We start from the raw sequence: 15,400 nt of genomic DNA, 5'->3' as shown, positions 1-15,400 counted from the left end.
TCTGGCATCATAATTACAGCTTCCCAACTCAAAAATACAAACTTCCCAGGAGAACTTGAACACACCATAATGGTATAAACATCTTAGCAGCTACAGAGCATAGCAACACTCTGGAAACTGTGCAGAAAAGCCACCGAAACTACAAACTGCACAGGACTAACTGTGAGTGTGTTTTGTGCTGCAGGTGCAGGAGCTGCAGAATCCTCCCAGAGCCAGTATGGTGGTCAAGGACTGTGTGAAGGCCTGTCTGGACTCCACATACAAATACATCTTTGACAACTGCCATGAGCTCTATAACCAGCTGCTGGACCAGGTAAGAGCGGAGACTAACCAGCAGGGTTTATTAAGACTCTAAGATCAGTACGACCACAAACCTACTCAAATGTGTCCAAAAGCGATGCTATAGAGGGCATGAACACAAACAGACAAGTCTTCTTCTGTGATTACTTTTCCCTTTCAGGGCAACTACTGTCATGGTGGATCAGTTGTTGGTTAAAGTTGGTTAAAGTGTTCAGGCCTGAACACTAAGGATGTTTTCTACTGGCTTGTTCAGATTTTTACTTGCCCTTGCAAAATTGTCAATGGCCCTGTCACCACAAAAAAATATATATATATTTATTTAAATACATTATATAAAAATACATATTAAATATTAAATAAATCAAATGAATGAATTAATATATAAATGTAATCAACAGAATAAACAGTTGTTCGTTAAAGTTAGTTTTTCAGGTTCAGTAAGTGTTCAGGACTCAATTATTATCTTTTAGCCTGGTTAGGCTGGAGATTCAAAGGTTTTCTTGCTCTGCCAAAAAACATGAATAATAATAAGTAAAAAAATATATATATTGCATAGAATCAATCAATCAGTTAATCAATCAAGTTATTTTTGACCTGTGTAAGCTAGTACTCCTCTTTTCTTTTGTTGTTTAATTAACATTATTAAAGACAGACAGCAGCAGGTATATTGGGCTGCTGTCACTTTAAGACCTCATGCATGGATCCAACATTATTATACACACACAGGTTTCTTTTCCAACTGTTTATGTTCACTTAAAACTTTAACTACTGTGTTTATGAGGATACTCGCATTTTGACATAATGTTGGCTGCATTTGTCAATTCAAAAGCAAGAATAAGAACTCCATTCAGTATTTGAGACGCAGCTTTCTGTGTGCCAAAAAGATTTCTCTTGTGCATCTTCTTAGTACCTGGCAAGACTTAAAAACACGTGCAAGTAATAAACTTGTAGTGGTCCGGTGATAAATGTGTTTTCATGGATAGTTCCGACCTAAATAATAGCACATGTGGTTTAAAAGCATGGATGCTTGAAGGAAACCCATTCGGCCTTGAGTGCTGAGATTGGTTAAATATGTACTGTATGGCAGTTTCTAAGCAGGGATATTGTGGAGTGTTTTGTGCAGAATGAGAGAAGGGTGTTTCCTCGCTGAGCGAGAGCGTCTCTCTTCTCACGCCGGTTGTAAAGTACATGCAGTGTTATGACACTGTTTATTTCTGCTGCTGTTGCTGTGTGTGTATGTGTGTGTGATGTCGCTTCGATCTGATCCCTCCAGTCAGACACGACAGCAGAATCTCTCACGGTTCATTCGCACGACACACACACACACACTCACTCGTTCACACACAACATGATCTGATGCGCTGACCCCAGAATCCTCCGTCACAGTGTCACGCTCGCGGAAAGTGTCAGAAAACTGTGGTGTTTTTCTTGTGTCAGTATTTCATTGATTTTTAAGGTTTACAGAGGGGAAGGTCACCTTCATGTTGTTCCAAACGTGTCTATCTGTTTTCTTCTGTGACACGCAAAAGGAGATTTTTAGCAGAATGTTCCTGCTGCTCTTTTCTGGATCTTGACCAGGGCTTGTCAATCTCCCACAGAACACAGAAAATCTCAAAAGTTCATCAGAATGATTCGTCTCATACAGTATATTCCAAGTTTTCTCTTATATTAATCTGACATTTTTATATATATATATAGTTTTTTTGATAATTCTCTGACTTTTGTAATTGACTTTGTTCTCACCATGCTGCTGACATGGTGTTAAATTAATAATAATAATAATAATTATTATATTTAAAAGTACGAGTAAGTTTTAAGCACATTTTCTCTATTACCATAATGCATCCAGATATTTTATTAATGTGCTCTGTGACCTGATGAAAAAGACAAAACTATGCATTACTTCAGTAATATTTATTATATACTATTTTAGTATTTGTTATTATTTATAAATATAGATTTTCAGATTTAATTTAATTTTAGTTTTGTTATGTGCTTTTTTTAACATTTAGCGTTTATTTATGTTTTCATTTTAGTAATTGTATACTATTGTAGTATTTATTAATATAGCATGTTTTAATGTAAGTTTTAGTAATTTTATGTGCATTTGTCATTTTTATTAGTTTTTATTTTTAAAATTTTCCATTTAGATTTAATTTATTTGTATTTTATTATTAGATATCTCTTATATTTATTAATATAGTTTTATTTTTTATATTTTTAGTTTTCACTTTAACATTAGTTTGTTTTAGTCATTTTGTTATATGTTTTTGACATTTTTATTCGTTTTTAAACATTTAACTTCAGTTTTAATCCATTTTTATTTTTTGTATTTGAACAAATTAATTTTATTCCACTTAGTTGCCAACTTTCTCATTTTCGTTTAATTTTTAAAAATAGTTTCTCATCTAAAATCTATACTTTTTTTATTTCACTGTTTTTGTCAGGTTTGCTTGTTGCAAAAACACTGATCTTGTCGTGTAGAAATCCTCATGTTTCTGTGTTTATTTGTTGTCAGCATCACTTCAGTCTGTAAGACAGACGCTCATCCACAGAAAGGGAACTTTCATCAGCTCTAAATAACAGCACGGATTCCCCGAACACAACGCAATTACCAGCCAGGGCTTCACTCTCGCTGGTGGAGAGGTTTATTTTTAGTGGCTTTTGGAGCAGAACTGACCCATCTTCTGCTTTAAATGAGGCAAAGGCCCCATGGAGAAGAAAATAGGGTTTTATTTGGTGCACATTGACTGTTCCTCCTCTGGATGTTTTATATATAAAACATAGCAGCATCACTCAGAGGTGGGTTGGTATGTTATATAAATCATGTCAAAAAGCTCTTAAGACATGTGCGCGGGAAACAACCAAATCCTGTTAGTGTGATGTGAGTGAAGGAGATCCGAGGAAACAAGAGGACCGGAAAAGAACAAAGATGCACGGTTGGTGGAAATAAGATGAGACGCAGTGAGTCAGAACAACTGGCAGAAAATTCACAGAGATCAAGAGATTAAAAAACGCATAGAAAATACTTGAGTGAATTTCACAAAAACAGTCAAGAACATGTACTTATAAAAAACGATGTATAAATCTTGCACACTACTTAATTAAATTTATTTTTTTTTGCATGTGTTATAAGCAACATGTGTTTCAGCTGAACCAAATGTCACAAATAAAATTTAGTTTAGTGTATTTTTCAAGTCTATTTTGAATTTTTAATCAGACACCCCTACAAATGAATCAGGTGTGCGAGTCAATATATTTTCTATTTGACCTACTGTACCAAGAATTTATAAGATTTTGCATAAAAAAGTATGAAATCCAGTTAATAATTATAATAAAATAGAATAATTGATCATGATATAATATTAAACAATGTTATGGCATTTTAATAATTATATCTCTGCATCAGAACATCGTATAGACATGGGACTTGGTTCTTTCGACTCATGCTAGCAAACATATCTTACCAAAAACATGCTTACATACATGTTAACTTGATTAGCATGATGTTAACATGATTAGGGTTAGTTCAATATATATATATATATATATTATTGTGTTGCATATATATAATGCTGATTTATATATATATAAAATACTATATTACAGTCATTTGAACCACTGTTAAGAAACATTGGAAATTAAAATCTGGATGCATTACAGTAATGAGGATGTGCTTAATTGTTATGAAAATAATATCACAATATTTAATGGGACTAAAATAGGCATTTTTATGCAAAAGTTTTTTTGTTTATTGTTGGGATGAAATATGCTGTTCTCAAAATATTCACCTGTTTTTGCTAAACCACTTCACAGATAAATCACTTTACATTTGCACTTATGTTCTATAAATAAATTGCACATATTGCAGAAGTAGCAATTATCAGAGCAGATAATGCACGTTAAATTCACACCTAAAGAACATCACCACAAACCTGAAATAATGCATAGCCCTCAAAGCACCTTTTAATTAGAGTTAAGAGTTAATTATAGTTATATGCAGAGGACCGGCATGTGTTTTATATGATTATAGAGAGATATTTAACACCTACCTACCATGAGCTTTGGGAACGACCTCATTTATCAAAAACATACCAACCCACAAATTCATACATTTAAATAAATAACGTGTTGTTTCTAATGCTAAATTATCATGCAGATGATGTTTTAGTAGAGGTGTAAATGTAAATGTTTCTGAGAAAAAGACCCTGATCACCTCGTGTGTCTCCTTTTGGGTTTCAGAAGAAATCTCAACAGTCTCAAACTGTGCTCAGATTTTTGTAAGGATAGTAAAACGCTGTTTCATGTTGACGTCAAGCAATAAATGAGATCTGCGAGGATGAAATGACTTCAGACCCGCTGCAGGGCCTCATTTCACCACAGACAATCACCAAACACACTGACTCTGTTGAGGGCAGAAAATAACCACAGAAAGACAGAGAGCGTTTGGAGCGGTCCATCTTCATCCAGGGGGAGGATGAGGACGGAAGAGTCCATTATGAATCTGTCAGGAGGATCGGGACACAGAACATGTATGCCATCACACTGATTTGTGTCAATTTTGTATAAAAACGTCTTCCAAATGCATGGATATAAATGTAATTTAATGGATTAGTTTCTATAGCTATCCAACCTCAAACACCGTTTGTAACTGAATTAGAAAGGGGTTACTGTATATCATAATGTTTTTTTGTTTTATTTCGATTCGATTTACGTGATTTCTCAGCTATTCCAAATATAATCATCATTAATTTGCTCCAAACAGCTTTCTTTTTGCAACTTAATGTCACTTCAGCCAATGAGTGCCAAACTCCTACTTCCAGCCCACTTTTCACGATCCAGGAAAATCATGTTTCTACCTACATAATTGAACGTTAATGATTTCAAAAGGCAAACATCTTTCTTTGGAAGAACATGCATTGATTAAATATGCACAAGGAAAGGAAAAAGAATAGTTAAACAATGTGATATAAACCTTTTCTCATTTAATCTGCTGTAATTGCAGTCCTTGTGTCTTTTTTTCAAGGTGACAGAACTAATTTATTGATACAGTTGAGAAAATGATCCATATCTCATTTTTAATTCAAACTACACAACCTACAGACACACATGCACGCTAAATAAGGATAAAATATTTATCTTTACAAAATCCTCTTCTTCTGCCCTGGAATTTGATCCTCTGTTTTACAACAATCAGTTACACTCTTACCTCATCTGATGCGCTCAGACACTCACACACACACACACACACACACACACACACGTACATAAACATACACACACTCATGTGCCCTGAGGAAAATCCAACCCTCATTTAATCTCACGTTTGGGTGGAGTGACTCAGCTGCATGAGAAATAGTCTTTGTGTGGAGAGTGTGTCATTGTGCATGACTGTGTGTGTGTGTGTGTGTGTGTGTGTGTGTGTGTGTGTGTGTGTGTGTGTGTGTGTCTCATAGTGATGACAATACTCGTGTCTGATGACAGGCAGATGTGGGCGCTCTTTCATGTCATTGTTGCTGTGAACTTGCATAAGAGATGTGACACACACACACACACACAGTCAATAAAGTAAATAAAGCCAATTCAATGTAAAGTGTAAATGATCCAAACAGACATTCAGAAATTATTGAATTTAATAGATAGACGCTTATATTTTCTGAAGACCTTGTGATTTGTGTTAACTTGTGCAATACTTGCTGTGTTAATTCTAGGGTAATGTGCGTGTGTGGTTATCAGGCTTATAATTATAATTAAATAGAATTGGAAATTGGCCATTTTAAAAAAAATGAGGAACGATTATGAAATTACGCAAAATTGTCTCCTTTAATGACACTGAAATCTACTGAAGATTAATAATTCTCATAATACAACTAATCAGACTCCACTGCGTGTTTCAGAACCATGGACAGCGAATGAGCACGTTAAATTATTCTTCAGTACCACGGACAGCTCCGGCTCTCACTTTTACCCACACTGCTGCTGGAAGCTAATTCTAGAACTCCCAGAGACCGGAGAATTCCAAAGCTCTCGTGTTTCACTGAGAATTGTCTTGCTGTAGAAAACAGCCCAGAGAGATGCCCGAAATAAACCTGGCATGATGCCCATTTGTCCATCAAATAAGCCTGGCCTGATGTCGGACAGAAGTGCATTGTGGGAGAGTCGGGGGAGGGAAGTGAGAGTGCTGATTTTACCATCCAGATCCATGATAAACAAACATTCCCCTGGAGTAAACTCTGACCTGTCTGTCAAGAGATGGTGGCACCTGTAATTCAGCTGATCACACTCACAGTGTAATAGCTGGTGTCTTTACAGCTATATGAGCACTAAAGATGCACACTGAATGGTGATTTCCTTGGATTTAAGCTTTTCTCATACAGGTTTGACCACCCTTGTTTGGAACTATATGTGTGATTATTTTTATGTTGTTTCCAAACATCTTTAATATGTTAGTGTTTGTCTACAATGTAAGTATCTCTATAAAAACCTGTTGAATTCTCGTTTATGCATTTAGCATCATTTTTGTCCATGCATCATGCATTCAAGGTTTGTATTTTATTCAGTAGGGAATCAAACCCATGACCTTGGTGTTGCTATATATAAAGGTCAAGAAAATTTTGAGAGCAAGTTCAGCAGATGTGTGCTGTTTGAATGCATTGCAGTAGATATGACTTAAATGCATGTTTCACAGGTTATTCGCTGTAAAACACTAATGTTATGAGGTTATGAGAAATGGCAGAAGTGCTGTCACAGAGCGAGACTAAACTCTTGTTAAATGTTTGGAAGTGGAACAAAAATGTCAGTTTAGAAGAAAAAACTTGCACTTTTTACTATCGTAGTACACATTCCTGACTTTATTGTGCATAATTCATGAATATTTGGCCTTGTAAGCCTTTTTCCTTTTTCTTTTATTGAGTATACATTACTTACATTTCACTGCTGGTTATACTCTGTATAACTGTGTATGTGACGAATAAAAATCTTGAATCTTGAATCATATTGGACCTTAGAAATGTCTAGTCTTTTCAATCTTTTATGAAAAATGTAATTGTTTGACTTTTGAAATGACCTTTCTTTCCTACTGATGTCACCCAGGCTGCACAGATTATTAGATATGCCCATAGCTGAAAAGCTTTTAAGGAATTCAGGTCTGACTCCTTACTTGTATGTGATGCCCATTTCCCCCCCAGATTATTATTATTATTTTTTTTTTCTATTTTATCTTATCAAACATCCTGTTCTACTTGGCATTAGATGATAGATGTCATGGATTGCTATGCCATTTTGACTTTTAAGATCCAATGCAACATCTTGAAATGTCCTAATACTGGTGATTACAGGCATTATTAATGAGTCAGAGTGATAGTTCTCAACCTTTTTGACTCCAAGATGTCCTACTTTCCACAACAATATGTTCAAATGTAGACCAATAGGTTTCCTCTGGTACATCTGCAGTAATGACAAAGTTTTGTTTTATTTTTTTATTTACAGAAACTAGGAGTGTCCATAGATTAAAATAAGTAATTAATTAAAATAAATATATTTCAGGAACGGAACGTGCCTCAGGGATCCCACACTTGTTAACCAATGATTTACCACATAAGGATTAAGGATAAGGATTTTACTTAAAACTTCTACCCTAAAAATATTTTAGATCTTGGCAAAACTAAAACTAAAAAAAAAATTAAAAAATGAGATCTTAATTTTAATTTGTTTTAACTTATTTTTAAAACTTATTTGAAACCATTTCTGGTTTCTACGGAGTTGGTTACCAATCCAAACAGACTCTATATATATATATATATATATATATATATATATATTCTACTAGAATAATAGCAGACTAATAGGATCCCAAACACTGACTGTGTGAGAGTTGCTTTAGTAAATGGTTTGGCTGCAGAACTCAGGATTTACATAATTAATGAAGACGTGAATGAGCTTAAAGGGCAGGAAACACTAAATACTAATGCGTTCAGTATGAATGATTTTAATCAGAGTTTTCTGTGTGTGTGTGTGTGTGTGTGTGTGTGTGTTCATACCATCTAATAAAATGTGTCTTTTGAAGCAAAACACTTAACCGGACTGCCGGGCGCTCAGATTCTCCTCTGTCCCATCAGTTAACTGGACTGAATTATTTAAACTCTAAACTCATTGGAGAAGGAGAGATTTTTATTATCTGTATTAATCTTCTGTCTCTCTGTCTTTGCAGGCTAAGAAGCAGGATCTGCCGCGCGAGGAACAGTGTCCGTCCATCAAGAACCTGGACTTCTGGCCCAAACTGATCACGCTGATGGTGTCTGTTATTGATGAAGACAGAACAGCCTACACACCCATCATTAACCAGTGCGTAACACACACACACACACACACACTGTGAAGCCATCTGAATGTATCTATACTCTCTGTTGTTGTGCTTTTCCACAGAACAGAAAAACTGCAGAAATATGTTAATAATATATATACATTGCCATCAGTTGTTTCTCCTAGACAGCAATGATCTGAGTTTATCAGATGTTTCTCCAGTGACCTCAGAGGAATTTGCTTCAATAAAGATACCTTTTCAACTTAAACATCAACTTCCTCCATATCAACTCAACCATTCCTCATCAGATTCTTCCAAGATCAATTCATCTGACCATATGAAGACTAAAGATGCAAAAATCTCAAAGTCCGTCTACATTTTTTTTTCTATTAAAACCCTCAATCTGTCCTTGGGGTCAATATGACCCCCAATCAAGCTTTTCTTTCAAAATGCATCAAAAACTACAAAAATTCGACTGTATGAAAGAATATTTATTTTTAATGTATTTTCTAATGTTTATATATACATAAACAAAATGCATTGCAAAAGTTTAATAAGTTTAATAAAAGTTTAATCACTAAATGAGGACATAAACACATGAACAACATCTCCAGAACTGCTCTGAGAGTCACTTCATGAGCATTTTACCGTTTGATTTGAGTAAAACTAGCGTCGTATCATATACACACAGAACTGTAACGGCAACCCTTAGAAAATAAAAGTTTGGTTTCACTTGGAAGACACTGCGGCAGAAATATATTACTATTGTTCAGCAGAATGTACATACTGCTACTACTAGGCTACTATTAAAATTATTAAAACTTAATTTTTTTAAGTAATGATCACACAACATTTCTTCCATGTTTTAATTTTAATAGTAAACCCCCTTTGTTTGCCAAAATAAATAAAGTTTGATTTTCAATAATTTAAAGATAAATATAATTAATGTTTTATGCCTTCATTTGAAAACCACATACAGAACGTCCCAGGTTACTGTATGTAACCATGGTTCCCCGAGGGAATGAGACACTGCTTGTACTGGACACACACAATTAAGCTTTTCCTGGTCAGAATCCCGAAAGGGAGGGGACAGAATGCCTAAAGAATAACTGGCCGTGGAACAACTGAGGGCACCTTCGGGACATACCCCGGCCTAGGGTAGAGAAATGCTCTCGCCATACCAGGTGCAAACTCAAGACATGATGGGGCCACTGACAGGGCCTGCAGATCACCGAGTCTCTTCAAGGAAGAGATGGCTAAAAGAAATACAGTCTTGACTGTAAGAAATCTCAAAGAAACCTCTTCCAGGGGTTCAAAGGGAGCTTTAGAAAGGACCTCTAGAACCACAGCCAAATGCCAAGTAGGCATCCTTGGGCGTACCGGATGCCTCAGCCTCCTGGTACCCCGGAGAAATCGTGTTACTAACGGGTTCCTCCCTAGAGACTGCTCGCCCACAGGGGCGTGGTGAACAGCAATAGCGCCCATGTAGACATTCAACATGGAGTAGGATAACCCTGAGGCAAATCTGTCTTGCAGATTCCAACACTGACCCGATAGGGCAAACTACTGGGTTCAGCTGACGGCTGTGACACCAGGACGTGAACTGTTGCTATTTAGCAGTGTACAATTTTCTCCTAGAGGGAGCTCTGGACTGGAGGATGGTCTCAACAACCTCGGTTGAGAGACCTGATGCTATGAGCTATGACTGGATGCTATGATCACCTCGGTGTGGAGTATCCATTCCCCGGGCCTCAGCCCTTGTCTTGACAGGATGTCTGCTCCCTGATTGAGGTACCCAGGGATGTACACTGCCCTCAGGGAGAGCAGTTTCCCCTTGGCCCACAGAAGGATCTGGTGCGCCAGCCTGTACAGGGGGCGCGAGCGCAGACCCCCCTGGCGGTTGATGTAAGAGACTACCGACGTATTGTCTCTGCAAACTAGCACATGACGTACTGTCTCTGCAAACAGTGCATCGACACGTGACCTTGATCATGCGAAACGGGTTGCCCCTCGGGGAAAACCCTGTGGTCTTGAGCCACCACTGCAAAGGTCTCATGTACAGCAGGCTAAAAGGTATCACGTTGGACGCCGCTGCCATCAGACCCAACAGTTTCTGAAACTGCTTCACAGTGAGTGACTGGCCTTCTCTCACTCTCTTGACTGTCGTGAGGATCGACTCGATACGAGCAGGAGACAGATGTGCCTGCATCGTGGTCGAATCCCACACCACGCCCAGATAAGTGGTCCTCTGTACTGGAGGAAGCACACTTTTCTTTGCGTTTAGTCTTCTTTCTGAGGGGGAGTGCGAGTAGCAATGCTCCGTTTCTGGACTTCGCGATATGAGGAGCTGGTACACGGCTGGGGCTGATCCCGCTTATCAGCCCCATGAGAACGGCGAGGGAGAAACTGCTGAATTGCAGCCGCTTATTTCTTGGCCTCCTGGAATCTGTCGACGACCGTATTTACAGCGTCGCCGAACAGCCCAGAAGGCACTAGCGGGGCGTCAAGGAGAAAGACCCTGTCTTTATCGTTAATATTAGACAGGGTCAACCACAGATGTCTCTCTGTGGCCACTAGGGCTGCCATAGACTGCCCAATTGCTCTGACGGTCTCCTTTGTGGCCCGAAGCAACAAATCTGTTGCTCTACGCAATTCAGCGATATCATCGTTTCTTATGTCTTCTCCCTCATCCATCTCTTTTAGCAGGTCGGCCTGGTATGCCTGCAACACCACCATAGCGTGCAAGCAAGCTCCAGCCTGACCCGCTGCCATGTACGCTTTACCCACCAAAGCCGAAGAAGTCCGAAGCCTTGGTGGGCCTTAAGGGAAGATACACCTCCAGGCGAAAGATAGCCCGCAAGCGTATCCTCGACCTGGGGGATCTTCCCATAACCGCGCTCATTCAGTCCTACTACGTTTGAATAATGAGAAACATTTGGACTGAAGAGGCGGGCCGAGTATGGTTTATCCCACGATCTAGACACCTCAGTATGAAGATCAGGGGAAAAAGGCAGACCCCGGCGTGGAGGCAGTGACTTTGGGCGTAGGAAGCGTTCATCGAGTTTGCTCTTAGAACGCTCCTGTTGATATTTCTCTGCTGGCCAATCGATGTTTAACTTGGCCACAGCTCTAGTCACTACCTCCAACAGCTCCTCAAACTGTGGTGGCAAGTCCACAGACTCGTCTCGATCGGTGCTCGCGTCATCTCCCTCCTCAGAGGAAGACAACACGAGTGGCGAGCCCTCTCTCGGGGTGGAGGAAACCATTTCAGAACTTGCCTCCATCCCCAAAGAGTGAGCACTAGATCTGGCAGGGGAAGAAGAAGAAAAGGACGTGCCCATCTCCATTCTTACTGCCAGATCCGCTTCCGATCCCCACGATTTAAGGCGCCGCTCTGCCGCAGGGAACGCTGGCGAGAGCACCCTTCTCAAAGAGCGCTCTCCGGGAGCGGAGCATCCGCATAGAAAGACGAACACAATGCGGACAGTCAGCTCCCTCGAGAGCTGTGTGCTGCTTACTTGTATGTGTGTGCTGCTCTCCCAGACAAGCAACGCACAAACTGTGTGTATCTTAGACTAAACCAGGATTAGGCCATAGTTAAATTAGGACATATAAGTAATTTTTATAAACGTGCCTTAGAAAAAAACATTACTGGTGTGCATCTAAAGACAAAACAACGGCACTGAAATGTTATAAGATCAGTCAGTGCAAGTTTAAACAGATTTACATTTTAGTCTAGGACTAGGCTTAAGCCTTGTCTGTGAAACCGAGGGAATATAATCTTGTTAAATCTGATTTCATAAAATTGGTATCGAAAAAAGTATCGTTCAGGAACTGGTATCGAACTCAAGGTATCGGTATTGGTTTGAACGATACCCAGCCCTAGTTGCAACAGAGAAAACCATCACAGTTCAGTATGCAAATATTACAATGACATCATGTCTTGTTTCTAGTGATGAACATTCTGTCAAGTCAGTGTGAGATTTTTTCATAAACCTACGTTTATTAAGGTATAAAGTTTATGAAATTCCAAAATCAGATGGTACGTTGAAATTTATTGTAGAAAATGAAGTATGAATAGAATCTGTAGAGATTTGTGCTGAATTATCATCTCGTGCTGCATCTGAATTTACTCTTTCACTGTGTATGAATGATGTGAAACTTGTGTGCTATTTCACACACAGCATATGCATGATTATGTGAATTACAGCAATTCCTCAAAAGCTTACACAGGTTGTTCAAAAGTTTGGGTTGGTAAGATAATTAAATGCTTTTGAAAGATGCCTCTTCTGCTCACCAAGGCTGTATTTATTTGATCAAAAATGCAGTAAAATTGTGAAATATTATTACAATTTAAAATAACTGTATATATATTATAATGTAATTTATTTCATTTTAGATCAAAGCTGAATTTTCAGCATCATTACTCCAGTCTTCAGTGTCACATGATCTTCAGAAATCATTCTAATATACTGATTTACTGCTCAACAAACATTTAGGATTATTATAATGTTTAAAACAGTTGTGCTGCCCAATATTTTTGTAGAAACGGTGATACGTGTTATTTCAGAAGGACAGCATTTCTTTGAAACTGAAATCTCTTTTATAAATCACTTTTACTTAATTTTTGATCAATTTAATGCATCCTTGTTGAATAAAAATAAATCTTACTGACCCCAAACTTGATCATTTCTGATTTTCCATCCTCTATTTCCACACTTACAGCAGCTACAGTACAAATACTTAAAATCAACATGACTCCTTTTAGATTTCCTTAATGCATGTTCCTAGTCTTATTATGAACAATTCATCAGTGTGTGCTGTTCTAACAAACAATGTTTGTCTTCATAATCTTTCATCGTAATAATAATGACATCCTCCACCTTCTTGCTCCCATCAGATCAAATCAGTTTTGCACAATAAATCACTTTACAGAAGCAAACGTCTCGTGAACAACATTTCATGCTGAATTTAAGTCACTGCTGTACAATATTATCTGAACATCATTTGCAAAATGACAGCATGGATGGTCAGTCCGGACGATTTGAAAACCAAATTGGATTTTTATGCTTTGTGAAAGTCTAAAATTCATTTTTACAGAGCAGAGTCACAGGGAGAAATGCTCCCTAATGAAGAGCAGTAAATGACTCTGGTTAGGAACATGTCCTTCCATCACTAAGAGAGAGAGTTCATGATCATCCTGTGTTCATCTGCATTTATATGTGTCCATATCTGAGCTTCTTCTGTTGCTCCTAAAGCAATTAAAGCGGGTTGAGTCTGGTGTAAATTGATCTGTTTTTGATCAGTGGGGGAGAACCGATTGCTTCACTCGCTGATACGGTACAGCAGCGGTTGCCATGGAAACAGCTCTTGCGGCGGGAAGTGTGGTGAAAGTGGTGGCTGTGAGCAGAATGTGCTCGTATGTGCAAAAACACACACGTGTAAAACGGGACGGGACCCTTGTACACCCCTCTCTTCTCTCTGTCATTGATGGTTTGTGTGTTGTACAGCAGATGGAGTTTCAGAGGAGGGGTGAAGACCAGACCTAGACTAGAACTAAAACTGCTGGATTTATTACAATAATCGTTTCATTTTATATGCCTACTTATTATTCATTCCTTCATTTCTTGTCTTTAGTTTTCTTTCTTTTTATGGATTTTTGGGAATTTATGAATAAAAATTATTCTAATAAAAAGTTATTAAAATGTTTAATTTGTTAAAATATTTTAAGAATTTCTTTCTTTCTTTCTTTTTCTCTCTAGATTTATTTAAACAAAATAATTCTAATAAAAATTATTAAAATATATTTTAACAAATTTATTATGAAATTCATTTAAAAATGTATTATTAATTCTTTCTTTCTTTCTAGATTTATTTGAACAAAAATAATTCAAATAAAATGTTATGACATTAATTTCAAACATTCTTTCTTTCTTTCTTCTTTTTTCCTTCTGGAATTTATGAATAAAAATAATTCTAATAAAAAGTTATTATATATTTAATTTGTTACAAAATATATTTTTTACAAATTCTTTCTTTCTTTCTTTTTTTGAGATTTATTTATTTTAACAAAATAATTGTAATAAAATGATTAAAATGTATTATTAACAAATGTATTACAAAATTAGTTTCAAACATTTATTATTAATTCTTTCTTTCTTTTATTCTTTCTTTCTATAGAGAATAAAATTATTTGAATAAAAGGTCATTAACATATATATTTAACAAATGTATTATGATTACTTCATTCCTTCAAACACATATTTAATATTCATTCTTTATTTATTTAGTTATTTTTAAGATGTTTAATAAAAAAGATTCTAATAAAACGTCATACAAATATATTTAACAAATTGATTAATATAAAAAATTATACAATTATTTATTTATTATGTATTATATTTATAAAAATAAATATATATATTTTAAAATAATTCATTCAAATTAGTTACTGCATGTGATATACACCACAGACAGCAGGATCTTTATGTGGTTTTAAAGGGTTACTCCACCCCAAAATGAAAATTTTGTCATTAATCACTTACCCCCATGTCGTACCAAACCCGTAAAAGCTTAGTTCGTCTTCGGAACACAATTTAAGATATTTTGGCTGAAAACCGGTGTCAGGATTGTGAACTGTTTTGTGTGTGTTTTGCTCCCCATGTGTTCTGTGACCCAGTTTCTCCCTCATGTTGATTGTTTAATTTGATCCCAGGTGTGTCATCTTAGTTCCCTCGTTATCCTGTCTTTAAAAGCCCCAGTCCTTTCAGTCAGTGTTTGTCGGTCCTTGAATGTGTT

General features: G+C 36.9%; 1 protein-coding gene across 1 annotated transcript in view; it reads left to right on the top strand.

Moving 5' to 3' along the window:
* unc13c (unc-13 homolog C (C. elegans)) overlaps positions 1–15,400 on the top strand; it is a 154,667-nt gene that overhangs the window by 71,033 nt on the left and 68,234 nt on the right. Inside the window, exons 16-17 of the mRNA XM_079373504.1 lie at positions 185–313; positions 8,510–8,643. Coding sequence (XP_079229630.1) covers positions 185–313; positions 8,510–8,643 — 263 coding nt within the window. The remainder of the gene's footprint in view (positions 1–184; positions 314–8,509; positions 8,644–15,400) is intronic.

Source organism: Barbus barbus (genome assembly GCF_936440315.1).
Source record: "Barbus barbus genome assembly, chromosome: 23".
NCBI lineage: Eukaryota > Metazoa > Chordata > Actinopteri > Cypriniformes > Cyprinidae > Barbus > Barbus barbus.
The sequence above is the reverse complement of the archived record's forward strand: the minus strand, read 5'-3'. Positions and strand labels throughout refer to the sequence as shown.